This window comes from Cydia strobilella, chromosome 19 (genome assembly GCF_947568885.1).
Source record: "Cydia strobilella chromosome 19, ilCydStro3.1, whole genome shotgun sequence".
Lineage (NCBI taxonomy): Eukaryota > Metazoa > Arthropoda > Insecta > Lepidoptera > Tortricidae > Cydia > Cydia strobilella.
Genome location: NC_086059.1, coordinates 12,467,165 through 12,485,444, shown reverse-complemented (window position 1 = coordinate 12,485,444; position 18,280 = coordinate 12,467,165). Strand labels below are relative to the sequence as shown.

At 41.8% G+C, this 18,280-nt stretch overlaps 1 protein-coding gene across 1 annotated transcript in view; it reads left to right on the top strand.

Annotated features, from left to right (window-relative positions):
- The window catches only part of LOC134749961 (bromodomain-containing protein 4-like), a 107,441-nt gene that overhangs the window by 48,657 nt on the left and 40,504 nt on the right, over positions 1-18,280 (top strand). The window contains exons 4-11 of the mRNA XM_063684999.1: positions 3,147-3,266; positions 3,811-3,978; positions 4,165-4,332; positions 5,434-5,559; positions 7,152-7,359; positions 8,627-8,789; positions 9,801-9,949; positions 11,125-11,311. Coding sequence (XP_063541069.1) covers positions 3,147-3,266; positions 3,811-3,978; positions 4,165-4,332; positions 5,434-5,559; positions 7,152-7,359; positions 8,627-8,789; positions 9,801-9,949; positions 11,125-11,311 — 1,289 coding nt within the window. The remainder of the gene's footprint in view (positions 1-3,146; positions 3,267-3,810; positions 3,979-4,164; positions 4,333-5,433; positions 5,560-7,151; positions 7,360-8,626; positions 8,790-9,800; positions 9,950-11,124; positions 11,312-18,280) is intronic.

Here is an 18,280-nt window from a genome sequence, read left to right as displayed (position 1 = left end):
GCCTTGATTCTCGACGCTCACGACGACCGCATTAGAATAGAATAGAATAGAATAAGATTTTTTTCGTAAGCCCAAACAAACAATACATTGGTGGATACAACCAGTGTGTGGCGCTCGGCGTCAGCGTCAAGCGTAATGTATAGGGTGACAGTTCAGTATAGTATAAAAAAATTTGTTCCAGTGAGATTCCGCAACATGGCGCGTGATCATATATTCCTGGTCAGGCTTTACGTGATTTGGCAAATTCAACACAGTATATGCACAGGGTGCGTAGCCAACATGCCAATCGTTTACGCTCCATAGCGAACGAAACGCAACTGTCACTGTCGCACTAATATGGAACAGTGTACGGCTACGATTAGCATGTTGGCTTACGCAGCGTCTTACGTAAGCGAACAACTCGCGAACGCGAATAGGCGCGGCGCGGCGCGGCGGTCCCTCGGCGTTCGCGTTCGCAACGAGATCGCCCACGTAGGACACTTCTATGTATCAAAGTATCAAAGGATTGATTCACCCCGCGCCGTATCGCTTCGCTTCGCGTTCGCGTGTTGTTCGCCTACGTAGTACGCTGCGTAAGGTCCCTGCACAGTAGTTTAACCAAGGGCAGTGCGACCGTGACCGTGTTATGACCCTTGTTTTAACCGGACACAACGAAAACACTACAAAGTCACGTCATAGGCCATGACTTGTTGAAAGTTTTTTAAAAGCCGGAAGCTTCTTTTTAAATGAGGGACGATTATCTTCATTAGGGTACCCCAAAGGTTAAAAACGGGACCCTATTACTAAGACTCCACTTTCCGTCTCTCGCTCGCTCTATATGCTCGACAGTTAAAATTTTCACAGATGATGTATTATTTCTGTTGCCGCTATAATAACAAATACTAAAAACAGAATAAAATATATTTTTTAATTGGGCTCCCATACAACAAACGTGTTTTTTTTGCCGTTTTTTGCGTAATGGTACGGAACCCTTCGTGCGCGAGTCCGACTCGTGCTTGGTCGGTTTTTTTAACAAGTTTTCACAGAAATAAAACTATGAAAAGGGATTATATCGCGTATATTGAATTTATAATACATCCCATGTAATGGGTTCCATTCCATGTAAAGGGTTCGAAACGTCGGGATAAATTCAATATACGCGATATAATCCGTTTTCATGGTTTTACCTCATGAGTAACTATCGCGGTAACCGAATAGAAGACAATATTAAGTTTTCACAGATTATTTATTACTAATAAATATGACATTGATGCATAAAGGTTTGTTTACTGTTTGTGCTATTGGCGCCCCCTACGCAGAGTTTTGCGTAATTATTCTAATTATCACTGCTTCAAGTAAATACTATGCACACAAGTATTTACCTTTTTATTAATGTCAATGTCACGATGTCAACGGCCATGTTAATTTTTGTTATGTCATTACGGGCGGGTAAACAACGCTGAAGGTCGATTTTACGAAAACATTTTAATTGTGTTGAAAAGAACAAGTGCTTCATTGTGAGTTCTCAATTGCTTTGAGTGTGTTATTTTTTAGGATTGCAATTGGAAGAGGCTTTTTTAGTGTCTGCCACTTTATTATATTATGAATACATACTATGATTGAATACTTATAGGTACTAATACTATTTCTTATTAGTGAAGAGTAACTCTTCAGTCGACTGAAGATGAAAAACTGAAATTTCAAAATAATTTGATTTGTTCCCAAAGTTGTGTATAGATGGCAACACCAATCTCTCTTGCTATATCGTAATTCCGTAAGGAATTCGTACAGGAGGTGCAAGCGCGAACTGCTCGCTCTTAGAGTTGGTCAAAGACGCCTAGTCTTACTAAGATGGCATATAGTCGAGAAATTGGGACGGGTACCGCCGTGGCGAGGTGCCCTAGGGGTTCAAGGCGTTCGCTAAAGATGCCGGTTCGAATCTGGCCTTCACCACTGAAGGGCTTTCACGTTTTCTTTAATATATGACATCTATTTCAGTTTATACTTTAATAATATTACATCCTTACTTGGTGCAATTGAGAACCTCTTTTCTGAAGTGGATAAAAATCCACCTGTGGTGGTTGTTGGTACACCTGGTTGGTACTCTAGGAAGTGGTTTATTGAGGTCTAACGTAGGTATAAATCTCTAGAAGGGTCTGCATCAACTAGTATTCTTTGATAGCTTGACAAAAAGAGACATCTGTCTAATATATAAAACAATTAAACTTGCATTGCAGATATCTATGAAAACAAACTGTTTAGATACTCTAGAATCTAGATATCTCTAATTGGACAAGTAATCGAGGGTGGCAGATACTTTTGGCACGTTTGTTTCATACGCTAGTATTATACTTACTGACTGTAGTGAAGTGGTCATGTTATGAAGCTAAGTCACGGACGGACAGACAAACATGGCGGAACTATAAGGATTATTTCTTAAACCCAACTTGGGAATATTACACAAAACTCTGCTTAGAGGGCGTCACTAGCACAATCACAGGACCTACCTCGAAACACGAAAATCTAAAGTTCGGTTTCTGCCTCTATCACTTGCATATTCGATCGATAGAGAGGCAGATAACGAAATTTCGATTTTCTCGTTTCGCGGTAGGCCACCTGTAAACAAACCGCCTTGATGCATCAATTTCATAGTGAAAACTTGTCAAAAAACTGTTTAAGGCATAGTATGTATAAGTTACTCTATGGTTTAGGATGTGCACTAGTGCTGCACTCTGGCGGCAGAACATTGCAGTAATATTCCCTATTATGACCAGTGTAAAAGATTACGACGAATTGAAAACCTCCTTTTCTTCAAGTCTGTTAAAAAACAGGTCTATTTTACTTTATTTGAAAGAAAGAAAGAAGAAAGAAAATACATTTATTTGACGCCACAACATAGTACATAAAAAAGAAAAGCATGCAGACAAAAAACATTTGGACGCCAAAAAGGATTCCCACTCAGCATAGTGCCGCGGCAAACCGTGGCGCTGGTTTTCTGTGGGGACCTGGCTTAATCTAAAAATAATGGCGACACGTACGCCAACGACACACAAATAAATTTACATTGACATAAAAATACAAACATTATTAAACAGAAAATATTTCTACTTCCTTCTTAACTTTCATAAAAGTGTGGTTTCTTTAATGGTCATGTTTTACCTTTTCAGGAGCCGGTGAATAGTTACGGGGCGGTGGAGGTGCTGTCTCCCAACCCCCCCTCCGAGCCCACGGTGGAAGATCAGAGCTTCCGCACCACCAAGGATGAGCTCATACAGCAGATCTCAAAGGTACGTGTCTCCAGACTCTCCAGGAGCCGGTGGACAGCTACCGGTGGAGTCCTAACCCTCCGAGCCAACCACCTAGCCTGATTATTGAATGCCTTCTTTTTCTTGATCTAAATATTCTAAATCATACAAATACGAGGGTCGTTTTCATGTAAAAAGTTGACAAGACGAGACCATAATATGGCTCGCAATGTCAAAAAGTTATTAGATCTCACGTAGAGCCAAGCTTCTTACTCTACACGCCCTAACTCTACGAGCCCTAACTTCAAAAACTCTACACTTTAGTCTAAATATGTGACTTGGCTTGCTACTGTCACATCATGAAAAATTGTGGTATTTTCTATAAAAAGGGACCTTATTGTCGATGGCGCTTACGCCATTATTAACGATGCTCCGATATAAATACAATGCCGCGCGACGCTGTGCGGCTTAAGTGCCATCGACAATAACGTCCCTTTTCATAGAAAATGCCCCAATTATTCACTGTTCTTTACTTTTCTGTTATACAATAGTTCTTGTAGTAACGAAAGTGTATGCCTAATTCCAGGTGGACCGAGAGATGGCGCTGTCAGAAGCGATGCTGGCGAAGCTTAAGAAGAAGCAGGAGGAGCTGGAGCAGACCGCCACCAAGCCCGCGGCCGCTGCCGAGCCGGAGGAGGCGCCACCGCGGCACCGGAGTCTCGCGCAGAACATATACGCGGAGAACCGGAAAAAGGTAGGTCTCCAGTACTGGACTACTGGTCCAGTCGCCATCAGATATATCGAAGCGGCTGAGGTGCTCAAAAATATCAAATACTTAATGACTTAAAATTTATGTTGGAATTTCAGATAAATTGGTCCTTCATCATAAGGACCCTTCTGTGCTGGAAAGCCATTAATTCGTTTTTTTTTCACCTTTCAGGCGGCGTCTGCCCACGCGGTCCTGGCGCATCTCGGCCCGCCAGTTCTCTATCCCCTGTACAACCAACCCCAAGACACCGAGGTCTACCACGAGAACATCCGCAAGCATCGCGGCTTCAAGAAACGGCTCGTCGAACATGTTCGGCGGTTACGACTCGAGGCTGAGAAGGTACGTGTATAACACTCACTTTAGTGGTCACTCACGCATAAGGCATCTAGTGGTCACTCACGTAAACGAAGCGCTGAAAGAGGATTAAAATTTGGCATGAACAGTAAAATACATCTGTCTGTAAATTTTTTATACAATCAGTATCAATAGTAGCGGATAGATGAAACAATACGTCAAAATCAAAAGTATCAAATCACAATAAGAATTGACGAGTCCAATAGGGGGTATTACTGCAATGTTATACCACCAGAGTGCAGCACTAGCTTATTTAGTAAACCATAGAGTAACTTATACATACTGTACCTTTAACAGGTTTTTGACAAGTTTTCAGAGACAATAAAATATGACATTGATGCATCAAGACGGTTTGTTTACAGAGGACCTACTCTGAAACGCGAATCCGAAATTTCGCTATCTGCCTCTTTATCGCTCGAATACGCAAGAGTCACAGAGATGTTAGATAACGAAATTTAGATTTTCTTGTTTCGCTATAGACCCTCAGATTGTGGTAGTGGCGCCCCCTGGGTAGTTACGCGTAATATTCCCTACTAGCTTTTGCCCGCGACTTCGTCTGCGTGGAATTAGTAATTTGGGTACCTTAATTCTTATCTGCTTTTTAATCCATCATTTTTCACCCCCAAATTGGTCCACACTATACATTTCCACACCATTTTTTACACCCTTAAGGGATGATTTCGGGATAAAAGTTATTCTATATCCTTCCCCACAGCTCAAACTATCCCCATACCAAGTTTCATCTAAATCGGTTCAGCGGTTATTGATTCCCCATACAAATTTCCACCCCCCTTTTCACCCCCTTGAGGGGTGAGTTCTGGGATAAAAAGTATCCTATGTCCTTTCCCGGGACTCAAACTATCTGTATACCAAATTTCAACTAAATCGGTTCAGCGGTTTAAGCGTGAAGAGGTAACACACAGACAGACAGACAGACAGACTTTCGCATTTATAATATTAGTATGGATTCTTTGAGGGCGTTTAGTACAGTCGGCAATAAATGTGTTTTATTAAAGCGAGATTTTTGACGAAATGAATTCTTATTATGAAGTATGGAACTATATTTCAATATGTTTGTTGTTTCAGAGAGAAGACGCGTTAGCGGAAGAGTACAGTAAGCGGGCAGTAGAATGGGCGAGAAGAGTAGAAAGGATAGAGCAAGGGCAGAAGAGGAAAGCGAAAGATGCGAGAAATAGAGAGTTCTTCGAGAAGGTAACTACAGACAAAATAATTAGAGATGCACCGGATATTCGGTTACTATCCGGTATCCGGCCAAACAACTATCCGTTGCATCTCTAAAAATAATACTTAGTCCCGAGCAAGCTCGGTTCTCCATACAAACGTAGTTACGCTCTCATAAGAAGACTAGCTAGATTGCTCTGAAATTTTGTACTTACAATAGGGTATATATTAATATATAGTCCTGTAATTAGTTTATGTAGCTTCAGATACTATACACTGTAATAGATGTCATATATTAAAGAAAGAGTGACGAAGCCCTCCAGTGATGAAGGCCGGATTCGAACCGGCGTCTTTAGCTATCGCGGCTAACGCCATGAACCCCTAGGCCACCCCGCCACGGCGGTGCCCGTCCGAATTTCTCGACTATATGCCATCTTAGTAAGACTAGGCGTCTTTGACCAGCTCTAAGGGCAAGCAGTGCGCGCTTGCACCTCCTAAACGAACTCCTTGCGGATTTACGTTGTAGCGAGAGAGACTGGTGCTGCCATCTATGAACAAGTTTGAGAACAAATCAAATTATTTTATTAAATCCGTAAGGAGTTCATTTAGGAGGTGCAAGCGCGCACTGCTTGCCCTTAGAGCTGGTCAAAGACGCCTAGTCTTACTAAGATGGCATATAGTCGAGAAATTCGGACGGGCACCGCCGTGGCGGGGTGGCCTAGGGGTTCATGGCGTTAGCCGCGATAGCTAAAGACGCAGGTTCGAATCCGGCCTTCACCAGTGGAGGGCTTCGTCACTCTTTCTTTAATATATGACATCTATTACAGTAATATTGTCTTCGGTTACCGCGATAGTTACTCATGAAAAGTTTTATTTCATCTATTACAGTGTTTAATTTATATATAGTAGTGTGTGTAAAAAAAAAAAAAAAACAAATCAAAATATTTAATACAATAATTTGATTTGTTCTCAAACTTGTTCAGATACTATAGTTAAATAAATACAGCGAATTTAAGTTTTTCATACAAAACTTGTTTTGATCTATTTCGTTTGTTTTGTAAACTGGAGCTATATAAACTAACTACAGGCATAGATATACCTCATGTCATTGTATGTGAAAAGTTTCATTACAATCCAACACGTAGTTTTAAAATGAGAACGAAACTCCGTTTGTATTAGCTGGGTAGCCGGTGATGCTTTACTCGAGCGTCATAGACACCTATTGGAATTGAAAGATGATAAGAAGAAAAAAAGGTTATAGAAAGTTTTCATTTCCAGCGAGAAGGAAAGACTACAGATTTTTTTAAATTTCGGGGCGTTGGTGGAGGGTTAATAAAATCGTTAAGTAGATTGTGGATTTCGTCGTTTTGGTCCAAGTGGTGATTTTGGCATTCTCTACAAGTCAACCTGTAGAGAATGCCTCAAGGCATTAAGTCTGCCATTTGTACTTATTTTTATTGTGCAATAAAGTTTAAATAAATAACGAAAATACAACAACACAACCTCGTTGAGGTTTTTTTTTTATCGTCTCGAGTAGTAAATGACTGTTGAACGAAAAGTACTGTATGTGTGTGTACTGTGTATCTAAAAAGAACATTTTATTTAAAAAATATATTCCCCAGGTGTTCCCCGAGCTCAGGAAGCAGCGGGAGGAGCGCGAGCGCTTCAACCGGCTCGGGGCGCGGGTCAAGTCCGAGGCGGAACTGGAAGAGATCGCCGACGGACTTCACGAGCAGGAGCATGAGGTCAAGAAGATGAGATCCTTGACCGTTGTGCCCCCGCTATTGAGGGATCCGAGGGATCCCGCCCCTGTGTATAAAGATACAAATCGTAAGTGTACCGTATTTATATTTAGGACCATTATAGTGGTCACTTACGTGTTTAGTGGTTATCATCAACATCTGAGGCACTACAGCAGATGGGTCGAGCAAATCTCTCCAGTCTGATCTATTTGTGGCTTTCCTTTTCCAACTTTTCCACTCCTAAGGTCCTGATGTCCTGGTACATGCCATCCAACCATCTGGGCTTGGGCTTGCCTTTACCTCTGCGGCCCTCCAGTCGGCCTTCTAGAAGGCGATTGGGTACCCTGGGATTGTGTGTTTAGTGGTCACTCACGGGTTTAGTAGTCGGTCACTCATGCTTGGTGGTCACTCATATGTATGGTGGTCACTCACTCCCATGGCGGTCACTCACGCATATGGTGATCACTCTTCTATGGCGGTCACTCACGTTCGTAGTGGTCATAGACGATTATAGTAATCATTGACCTGCCCGCGCAGCATGGTTTTCCCTATCACTAAGTCCGTCACTTTCGCACTCACATACTTGTTAGAACGTGACAGGCATGGTGATAAGCGTACCGTGCTACGACTCCAGTATAGTGTATGCTCTTAAGGAGCGAGGGACAGGGACACGGCTTCAACCAGCTAGGGGCGCGTGTGAAGTCCGAGGCGGAACTGGAAGAGATCGCCGACGGACTTTACGAGCAGGAGCATGAGGTCAAGAAGAAGTCGCTGTGCTCGAAGACTGTTGTGCCCCCGCTATTGAGATCCGAGAGATCCTACAAGGATACAAATCGTGAGACAACCTTTTCAAAGCTTAAATAATGTTATGGAAATGATTACCGTTACTTTTATTTATTTATTTATTTACCTATTTAATCTTCATTGCACAATACATGAAGGTATAAATGGCGGATGATGGCCAACTTGGCTGCGGCCCCTGGTCAGAAATGATCCCCGATGGGCACTTTTATTCTCTGCAGCAGGTTTTACAACCAGCTGTCACAGCATTTTCTGCAACTGTTAATGGTGCTCCTTAAAGAAAATGTTGTAGATACATTTATTTATATAACTTCCTCACTCTTCCAGACGTCCAAGCTTTTAACCTTTTCGACGGCTTGTCACTCGGACGTCACGTCACCGAAGTATCAAAACTGAAATTGAACTTTATGCACATGCACATAGGTCTATGTTGCTCTTTGGTCTGCGACGGATTAATCAGTCTTTGGCGTTGGACCTGCGGTGCCAATATACGTCATTGGCGTCCAAGGTTAATGAAGTACTTCAATCATTTACGTTTTCACTCTCTTCCCCAGGACGGTGTATGGACATGGAGGCGGAGCACAAGGAACTCGTACATAAAAACGTTTGGACGACGCCAGAGCGGGACCTGTTCAAGGAGAAATACCTTCAGCACCCCAAGAACTTCGTCCAGATAGCCTCGTTCCTGCCTAGAAAGAGCGTCGGGGACTGTGTCAGGTGAGACAAACGGACTACCTTTTAGTTCAAGACCTGTTCAAGGGGAAATACCTCCAGCATCCCAAGAACTTCGTCCAGATAGCTTCGTTCCTGCCTAGAAAGAGCGTCGGGGACTGTGTCAGGTGAGACAAACAGACACCTTTTAGTTCAAGACCTGTTCAAGGAGAAATACCTCCAGCATCCCAAGAACTTCGTCCAGATAGCTTCGTTCCTGCCTAGAAAGAGCGTCGGGGACTGTGTCAGGTGAGACAGACAGACTTTACCTAGTTCAAGACCTGTTCAAGGAGAAATACCTCTAGCATCCCAAGAACTTCGCCCAGATACCTTCGTTCCTGCCTAGAAAGAGTGTCGGGGACTGTGTCAGGTGAGACGACAGACTTACCTTTTAGTTCAACACATGTTCAAGGCGAAATACCTCCAGCATCCCAAGAACTTCGTCCAGATAGCTTCGTTCCTGCCTAGAAAGAGCGTCGGGGACTGTGTCAGGTGAGACAGACAGACTTTACCTAGTTCAAGACCTGTTCAAGGAGGAATACCTCCAGCATCCCAAGAACTTCGCCCAGATACCTTCGTTCCTGCCTAGAAAAAGCGTCGGGGATTGTGTCAGGTGAAAATAGAACCTAGTTTGTAACAAAGTGTGTGAAATCAGAGTCACATGACATGATCTATTTTTTTTTTGTTATTTGCCACTGGAATTATTTAAATTATTGATGCTTACGACTTAGGCAAATAATCTTAATTTCAATTTCACTGTCCAGAATGGTGTTAAATTTACAAGAGATATTAAAAATGTTTATTTAGTAAATGGAGAAATTTGATTCCCATGCAAAAATGTGAATCTTTTCCTAATTTTTGTGGGATTTTTGGAAACTTACCGTCGGTACATCAAATAGGTATCTCAAGAAGCACTGAATGCTGCCAACGTGCAATTTTATCCTTACAGGATGGTTTAGTTTTCTATTTATTGCAGTTCATGATGTATTAATTGCAAATTTTAAACGTTGTCCTCAGATTTTACTACCTATCGAAGAAAAGAGAGAATTACAAGCAGCTTCTTAGAAAGCCGCGGCAACGGCGCACGGCGAGAGGGAACCCGCCTCGGCCGGCGCCCGAACCTGAATTACCTGCTGGAGTCGTCACTAGATTACAGAGGTCACAAGGTAATTCATCTGTCTTTATTTTACTGGCTTTTATATGTGGTATTTTCTATAAAAAAGGACCTTGTTGTCGATGGCGCTTACGCCATTACAAACGATGCTCCGATATAAATACAATTCCGCGCGACGCTGTGCGTCGTAAGCGCCATCGTCAATAAGGTCCCTTTTCATAGAAAATGCCCCATATTAACTTGCAATGTAATGTATGTTTGTATGGGTCAAATCTTGCAAGTTAAATTTGACTCACTTTCCTGTTTCCGATGAAGCAGAAAATTTGCACACATATGTAAGTCGGGTGACAATGCAATATTATGGTACCATCGAGCTGATTTGATGATGGAGACAGGAGGTGGCCATAGGAACTCTGTGATAAAATAACGCAACTTAATTGTGTTTGGGGTTTTTAGAATTGTCTCGATGAGTACTAGTCGCCTGTGGAATGAAAAGTACAGTCAGCGAGAAAATCTTGTAGCAAAAATTAAATTTTTGCCAAAAACTTTTTTGTGCTAGGATTACAAAGGAGCTTAATTTTGCTCGACACTGACATCGTAGTTAGTGAGAAATGTGTGATAGGAAAACTAAAAGCAATAATCTACAAGAATTCTTGTGATTTGAAATTTGGAATAGTCATGAACAACGCTAACCCGGACACATTGAAAATGTTTTTTTTTAAGCTGTGTTTTATTCTTCTTCTTCTTCGTCGTTCCCTCATGACTGAGGATCGTGACCAACAACTATATCCCTACATTTAACGCGATCAAGGGCTATGTGGGCTGCCCTCTGCATGGAACCACATGCTTGTTTAATGGAATCCGACCATCTTGCAGGGGCTCTTCCTCTAGCGCGCTTGCCTTCAACTTGCCCCAGTATGATGTTACGTTCGAGGCTGTGGTGTGGCGATCGCATTATGTGCCCAAAGAATCTGAGAGCCCTCTCCTGGCAGATTGTTGAGAGTCGTTTGGTGATTTTTAGTTCTCTCAGAATGAACTCATTTGTTCTCATTGCGGTCCATGGGATTCTTAACATCTTTCTCCAACACCACATCTCGAAAGCATCGATTTTGCTCTTGTCCAAGCTGTGTGTTTTATTACCACACTGCAAACTTAGAAGCTAGGCAGTCATTACGTAACAGGCAATATTTAATGAGTTTTTCTCTAATACATGTGTTATTTTCGTAGGCACGGTGGCGCGGCCAGCGGACAAGGAGCCGAGCATAGAGGAGCAGCAGGCGCAGGCGCAGGCGCAGGCGCTGGGGCAGGACGCGAGCCCGCAGCCCGCGCCCCCCGCGCCCCCCGCGCCCCCCGCGCCCCCCGCGCCCCCGCCCCAGCCCGCGCAGCCCGGCGCGGCGCCGCTGCAGCCCGCCCCGTGAGTCACTACTACATTTATTTAAAATGGGGTTACTTTGATTAGCGGGGTAACATTGATCGTCGGCAGACCCCAGTTTACGGCAGCTACAGGTTTAAGAAGAAATAGTGCCTCGAATTTGATAGCGCAAGTAGATGTGGAATGAATTATGCGGTAACAATAGAGACCGTGGGTGATGTGCCCTCAGTGCCATCTCGTGACCTAAATCGAAAGCGAAAACAATTCACGCTTGTAAGCAGGTGCTGCCCCCTATTCTTCACGCGGGCTCTACTTCACATAGTAGAGTCTGCCATCTAGTGGCTTAAATCTAAAAATTGAAACTTGACATAATGCTTCGCGCCAATGAATAGGGGGCTTCTGTAGTGCCTCCTACAGTTCATGCACGTTCCGTACCTATGGGGCTGTATCATGATCGGGTCTAACTCGGGGGCACGAATTTTTCTTGTGGTGCGCAATTGAAGGGACTGCCACCTAGTGACCTAAATTAGAATTAGAACGCTCCCTTTAGATATAAATAGGTCCTGAAGTCTGAAGTTTACATACCTGACACACTTACCGATCATCAAAATAGAAATATTTAGCAGATGGCGCCAGCATAGCTGTGCCCTGTCAATCCCTAGAATTGACAATTTTTTGTTTTTTTAATGGAATTTATGCCCTGGACCTGGATGCCAACCCTTTAAGCAAAATCTCATAGAAAAAGGGGCAAGCTATGATAGCGCCATCTATGAAATCCTTTGACAGTTGCCAACCCCATTGGTACTTACAATAATCTCGTTGATGCCATCTGTTGGAGGCGATTAGTACTAGAACCATCACTAAAATGAAATTTCAAAACTGAAACTGCACTCTATAACCACTGGCTCTTGTATTTACTACTAGATGGCGCTACTCTTACGAATGAGTCTACTTTTAGGATGGACATGGATGGAATGAGTTTCGAATACACCACAGTGACTTAAAGATAAGAAAGGCCCGTAGATGGCATACGAAGTGCGGTTTGAAGACGTTTGAAAGTCGGTAGAGGTCGCTACTAGGACCAAAGACGTGGTTTAGGTTTGTATGCAACTCTGGAATAGGGAGCGTGCATAAACTGTAGGGGGCAGCACAGGAGACGTCAGATTTTTGGCGCGAGGCGTAAATGTGTAGTTTATTCTTCCAAAGTAGCCCACAAGATGGCAGCACTTGCTTTGGCGTGAAGTGTCAATGTACATGTGATGTACATGTTTATGGTTCCGATTCAGGCCACAAGATGGCAGACCCTCCAACGCGCACGGTCCCTATAGTAAATCGACCTTTCTTAAGATTTATTGCAAAGACAAGATATAATTATGCTAGACCGCCTGAGGACTGTTACGTGTTATTGTTAAAGAAATACATTGCGCTAAAATTAGTCTCCGTTGACTGAAGGCTTACAAGAAATAAATACCTACTTAGAGTTAGACCAAGCTAACTCGGCAGCGATTTTGATAGCACAGACTGTGCAAGTGTTATTTTAACGTCAAACTTCTATGTGGTGACGTGCACAGTCTGTGCTATCAAAATCGCTGCCAAGTTAGCTTTGCCTATCTCATTTTCAGTCATTAAGAATGGACTCGGATGTACCTATTCCGGTATACTTACGTATTTAAAGTATCTGACAAAGAAATGTACCTAAATAATTATGTTTAGCTAGTTGAATACGAACCCTTCCCTCGTAAGCCAAATAAAAATTAACCCCTCAGCCACTCACAAACCCGCAAACAATTAAAAAAGAAACAATCCATCCAATCACTACCACAAATACTGGCAACTAATAAAACCATACTGCCGCGAAAACCGCAGCTTTTTAATTACGACGAGTCAACAGCGAGAAATGAATTATTCACAGCCCTCGGAGACCGCGAGGCCGCGGCCAAAGTGGATCGTAAGATGTATTGTTGTAGTTTATTATAATAGATCGACTTTCAGATATATACTTTGGTCTGTAACTCGGAAAAAAGTAAAAAATATTGACTGACATTTACTTTAAAAAGTTTACATGCAAATTCAGACAAATCATGCTTTTCATTTTCATCGTAAGATATTGCTATGTAAGGATTATTTATTTCCAGTAATTTTTTAACTTGTACCCAGACTGACATGTAAATTAGCTTTACCAATAAAATGATTATGATTATGATTATTGTGCACAATTTTCTAAGCCTCAAGGTGGGATTTCACCAGTATGAAGCATTTTTGCACTGAATATGCTTGTGTTAGTAAAATAATGAAGTAACTATCAACCATTACCAACTATTTACATCATTATTTACACGACGTGATGTTGTATAGAACTGCGCTACGACACGATATTGTATCATTTGTTATTGAAATTTGTTTAAGCCCTTATACTTCTACCCAATTTCCTTTCAATCACCACGTAAAATTGATATTTTCTTATAAAACAAGTAAAAAATTACAAAGGTGTCTTATAAAATTGATGCTCAAGTTACCTCGTCAAAAACAATTTCCCCTCAGTCCCTCATCCAAAACACGTAAAGCAATCTTCCCACTAGCAAGCCCGCCTCTTCATATTTGCCTTCACTCGCGTTATGAGCTTCGCCATAAGCCATAACTAGCTTTTTCATCTCCCATATTAATCGTTTCAATCTTTTATTTTAGAAGAATGGATTTTTTGCGCTCCCCGACCGCCTTTTGCGGGTTTTTATACTTTTTATTAAGTTCGCTTGAATTTTAAAAGAGTTCATTTAATTTTGATATTAATTCAGCTGGTGGTATATGAATTAGTTTATAAGTTGGTCTTTCATTTATGAGATTGTGAAGATAGTTTAGTAATGAAAAGTACAAAATTGTGAGTACAATAGTTACTTTATAGATGTGATCTTAAAAACTTGATACGTGGTTGAATGTCAAAAATATTATGAACTATAATATGGCAAGTAAAATCGATACATATGTTAACAGGGGGCCTAGCCAAAATCTATCACTCTTCCATATAAATAATCATTTATTTTCAGGCATGGCCCATAGAAGTGTTAGTAACAAAAAACTTAAATACTAATGTTAAACAGTACAATTAATTAAAACCTACCATGCAAATCAATATACCCAGAGCTAGGACTAGGACAATACAATACCGGGTGAGCCGTACACATTTACATTACATAAAACATTTACTATTACATTAAATTAAATTAATATTAATAATCAGAGGCGTATTTAAAAATTTGGCGCCCCGGGCCATTGGGTCCCTGCCGCCCCCCATGACCCATGAAGCACCCATGAAGTTAACACAAAAACATAATTTTCTTTTCTCTTAGTGCCTTTCTGCAGAGCGTGGAATCGAACCTATAGCCAATTGTGAGCGAGGCCGACGGCCGAGCTCTGCATAAGGGTGGAGGCCTGGAGCGTCCGATTGCGGTGTGCTGCCCTGTGAGGCTGAAGGCCGAACTGCAGAAGAACAGAGCTTAAAGCACTGGTCATGTCTAAGGGAGGTTGAAGGCTACGAATATGATTAAAGTTTTCTGCGGGCCCAAGAGACTTAAAGGGCGAGCTTCAGTGGAGCTGAGCTGGGACAAAAACCTATGTCCAGGTAGACGAGCTCTGCATACTTGCATAGTGCTAAAGTCCCGAATCGTCTAATTGCGGCGCGCTTCCGTGCAAAGCCAAAGGTCGATGTGGGAAAAAATCAATGTTGGGATTGGAACAACGACCAAGTTAAAGTAACACGAGACACCAAAGGCCGAGCTACGTAAGGCCGAAGACCGAGCTGGAGGAGGGGAGAGTTTGGAATTGGCTTGGAGCTTGGAACCAATGTGATCTCGGCTCTCATGCTACTCGACCTTTGGCGTTCGCTCAAATTAAAGCGGAGGCGCGACTTGCTGGAATTGCTGGAATGCGTCGGTTCTTCTGGAAGGCGCGACTTTTAAGCTTTTCAGGGCTCGCAACCTGACCTGTTAGTCCGCCATTCTTATTATGACTATATGTCCAGGTGTTTTCCTCTACAGGTCGAAATCTTAACCGATTCTCGTGAAAATTTGTGACCAGATTCTATGATAAAATAGATTTTTTTGTCGATCCAGTTTTAGGAAAATTTTCAAAATGCGTAAATTGGCATAAAGTACTTTGGGTCTCCCCAGATATATCGACGCGCATTGAGCAAAAGCCGATAGGAAAAAGCTTTTATGTCCGCGCAATAGGAGCGAAAAAGCAGGCGCTGGCCGATGCGAGCCGAGCCAAATGACGACTTTTTCGCTCTTATTGCGCAGACATAAAGCTATTTCCTATCGGATTTAGCCGATTCCGCGTCGACATACGTGGGTAACCCTTATATAAGCGCCAAAAGCGTCTTAATATTGCCATTGTGAGTTCACTGTGATAACTTAAGCTTTTTAAGCTTATTAATATATATAGTGAACGGTTTCCGGTTGACGTCGACAACAGCGTCTGGACTTGGTCTGGACGCTGTGCGCCACAGAGGTACGGACGTCGTACAGGATATAGCGGCTGCTGACGCAATGGCCGGCGCCTGGACGTCGCTCACGGCATTTATGCCGTCAAGCATGCAGCGCTAAAAAGCATCTGGAGCCCGCGGCCTTAAGGCGATGGAAGAGCGACGTCACAGGGCGACACCATGAGAACTCGACGACAATCCGACGTGGGTAAAGAAGGTAGAAGGCAAAGGGGCGCAAACGCACCGTAAAAATTGTAATGTCTACTGGAAGTAGACAACGAATAAGTAGTTACTTACTTTAAATTAAATTATGTGTAGTATCAGTAACACCACAAAAAAAAATTGGGGCGCCACTGAGGCACCCAAAACTGAAAGCAACTGAAAGTCAGCGGCGGCCTGTGCCGCCCCCCGCAGCCTGCCGCCCCGGGCCATGGCCCCCTTGGCCCTAGGGTAAATACGCCCCTGTTAATAATATAAGTGCGACAGATTGATTAGCGTTTCGTTACGTCCGGGTCTTTAGCACATAAGTATCATTAAGTACTTTATCCACCAAAGTATTATTAAGTACTTTATATTCACCAACGTAACTTTTAAGACTGGAATTTTTGATAAAATACCTACTTTAACCTATACGCTCTTTTACTTTCTTCGCAAAATCTCCGTTTTATTTTCCGTATCTAATCAAGTCCCAAGACAAATCAAGTTTGTTTTTTATTTATTAATATCAGGAATCAAACGCGCTCCCCCGGGCGGGCAAATATAGGTAATCAGAGAAGTAATTGTCAACACGCGATATACACATCTTTGACGATCTTATGTTAACATGCTTTTTCCTCTGTGTACATGAAAAATAAGTGATTCCTGTTAAATTGATCTTCTTAATATTATACAAATGTAAAATTTATAGCTTTTTCCGTGACATCGACCGCGTAGAAATCTTACGTCTCTCGTTTTACCCCCTCAGGTAATGAGCTAAATCATAAGTGTTAATTTAGGTTATAAACATCAGTGTGCCAAATTTAAACAAGTGCCGTTCAGCCATTTTGCATGTAACGTCCATCCTTCAAGCTTATGTTTTTAATGAATTTTTCCCCTCACTAGCTCGAAAAGCCGTCTTTTATCCTTTAAAACAAGCGGGGAAAAACGCATTTTATCCACTAGTGGGGAAAGTAACTTGACCTTGGATGGAGCGTGTTTAAGTAGCTTGACAAAAATAAAACGTAAAACGCTCATAATAATGGTTCGTTCGATATTAATTATCATTAAATAAATGGTTTGAGAATCTAATAAAAAATACCAGATTTAGCTTTATTTAATGATTTTAAGTCATAAATCTTAAAATTCCATAATAAACGTTTGTTTTTTAATAATTATGTTAAATATAATTCTGAACGCATAAGTTAAGTCGATGCAATTTCAAAACGCATCATTGACATTTCATACGTCAGAAATGTCAACATTGTCAACAAAAATTTTACTTAAAAACTTCTCACGTAAAAGTACAGAATTTCCAGAGTTTTTTGTTATAGTATCGTAAAAAAATGTGTGATTCCAGTTGATGAAGATGATCTAACGCCTGTGGATGTTGCACTTTCCTCGTTATAGTGAGGGGAAAAGTTTTGTGTTTCACACGGGTGCAAATGTATTTTACTTCTCGTGTGTTAAAACACAACTTTGCACCCTTGTATAACAAATAACTATACCAAAGTAGACGTCCCTTTTCAGTGTTCTTTGATTTCAACTTTATTGGCGCTACGCTAAATAAACGAAAAAGATATATCCCCATATTTTTACGTTTAACAAACACTTTACTATTCTAAAAATATGACAGCATTTAGCGCGTTACATTTTTTTCCCGCGCGCCAGGATCCAAACCTACAAATTCAGCCTTCAAAAACTGTTCAAACAGAAATGCGTCGCAGTCAATCCAAGTTTGGAATCGGCAAAAAACGTCTGTTTGCTTGTCGGTCGACCGCTTTAATTAATGCAATTAGAAAGATGGCGCCGTGTTTGCGGAAAAATCTAAACAAGAATCGTTGCGGTGTGGGTTTCTGGCAGTTTGTATGTCTGTTTCGATATTGCTTGGTATTTTACGTAGTTTTATTGATTTGTTAACTTTGTGATAGTCTTAACTCGAACCTAGAATAAAGTTAAATCTAAGATATCAAATTGAAGAACGGTCGGATCTTAGAATCCTTAAACACTATTCATTCTTATAAGTAGTCGTGGCGGCGGGAACGTTTCTAATATCGAAACTTGCTAAAAGGTCACACAAACCGCCCAATTCCCGAATCCTATATGTGACCACTTTCATACAAGGCAGACTTTTGCTGGAAGTAGATCATACTCGCTAAGAATTTTGCATACATTACCATCGTGAAATCGTGACATTCGTGACACGCCGATTTTGAGTAGCTAGTGCATTTAGAGCTAGGTGTTTGTCCAAAAACAGCAAACAAAAGCAAAATATGAAATTTTCTGCCTTTCGTACCACGCAACCCCAATCTCGGGATTAATTTGATTGGCTTCACCCC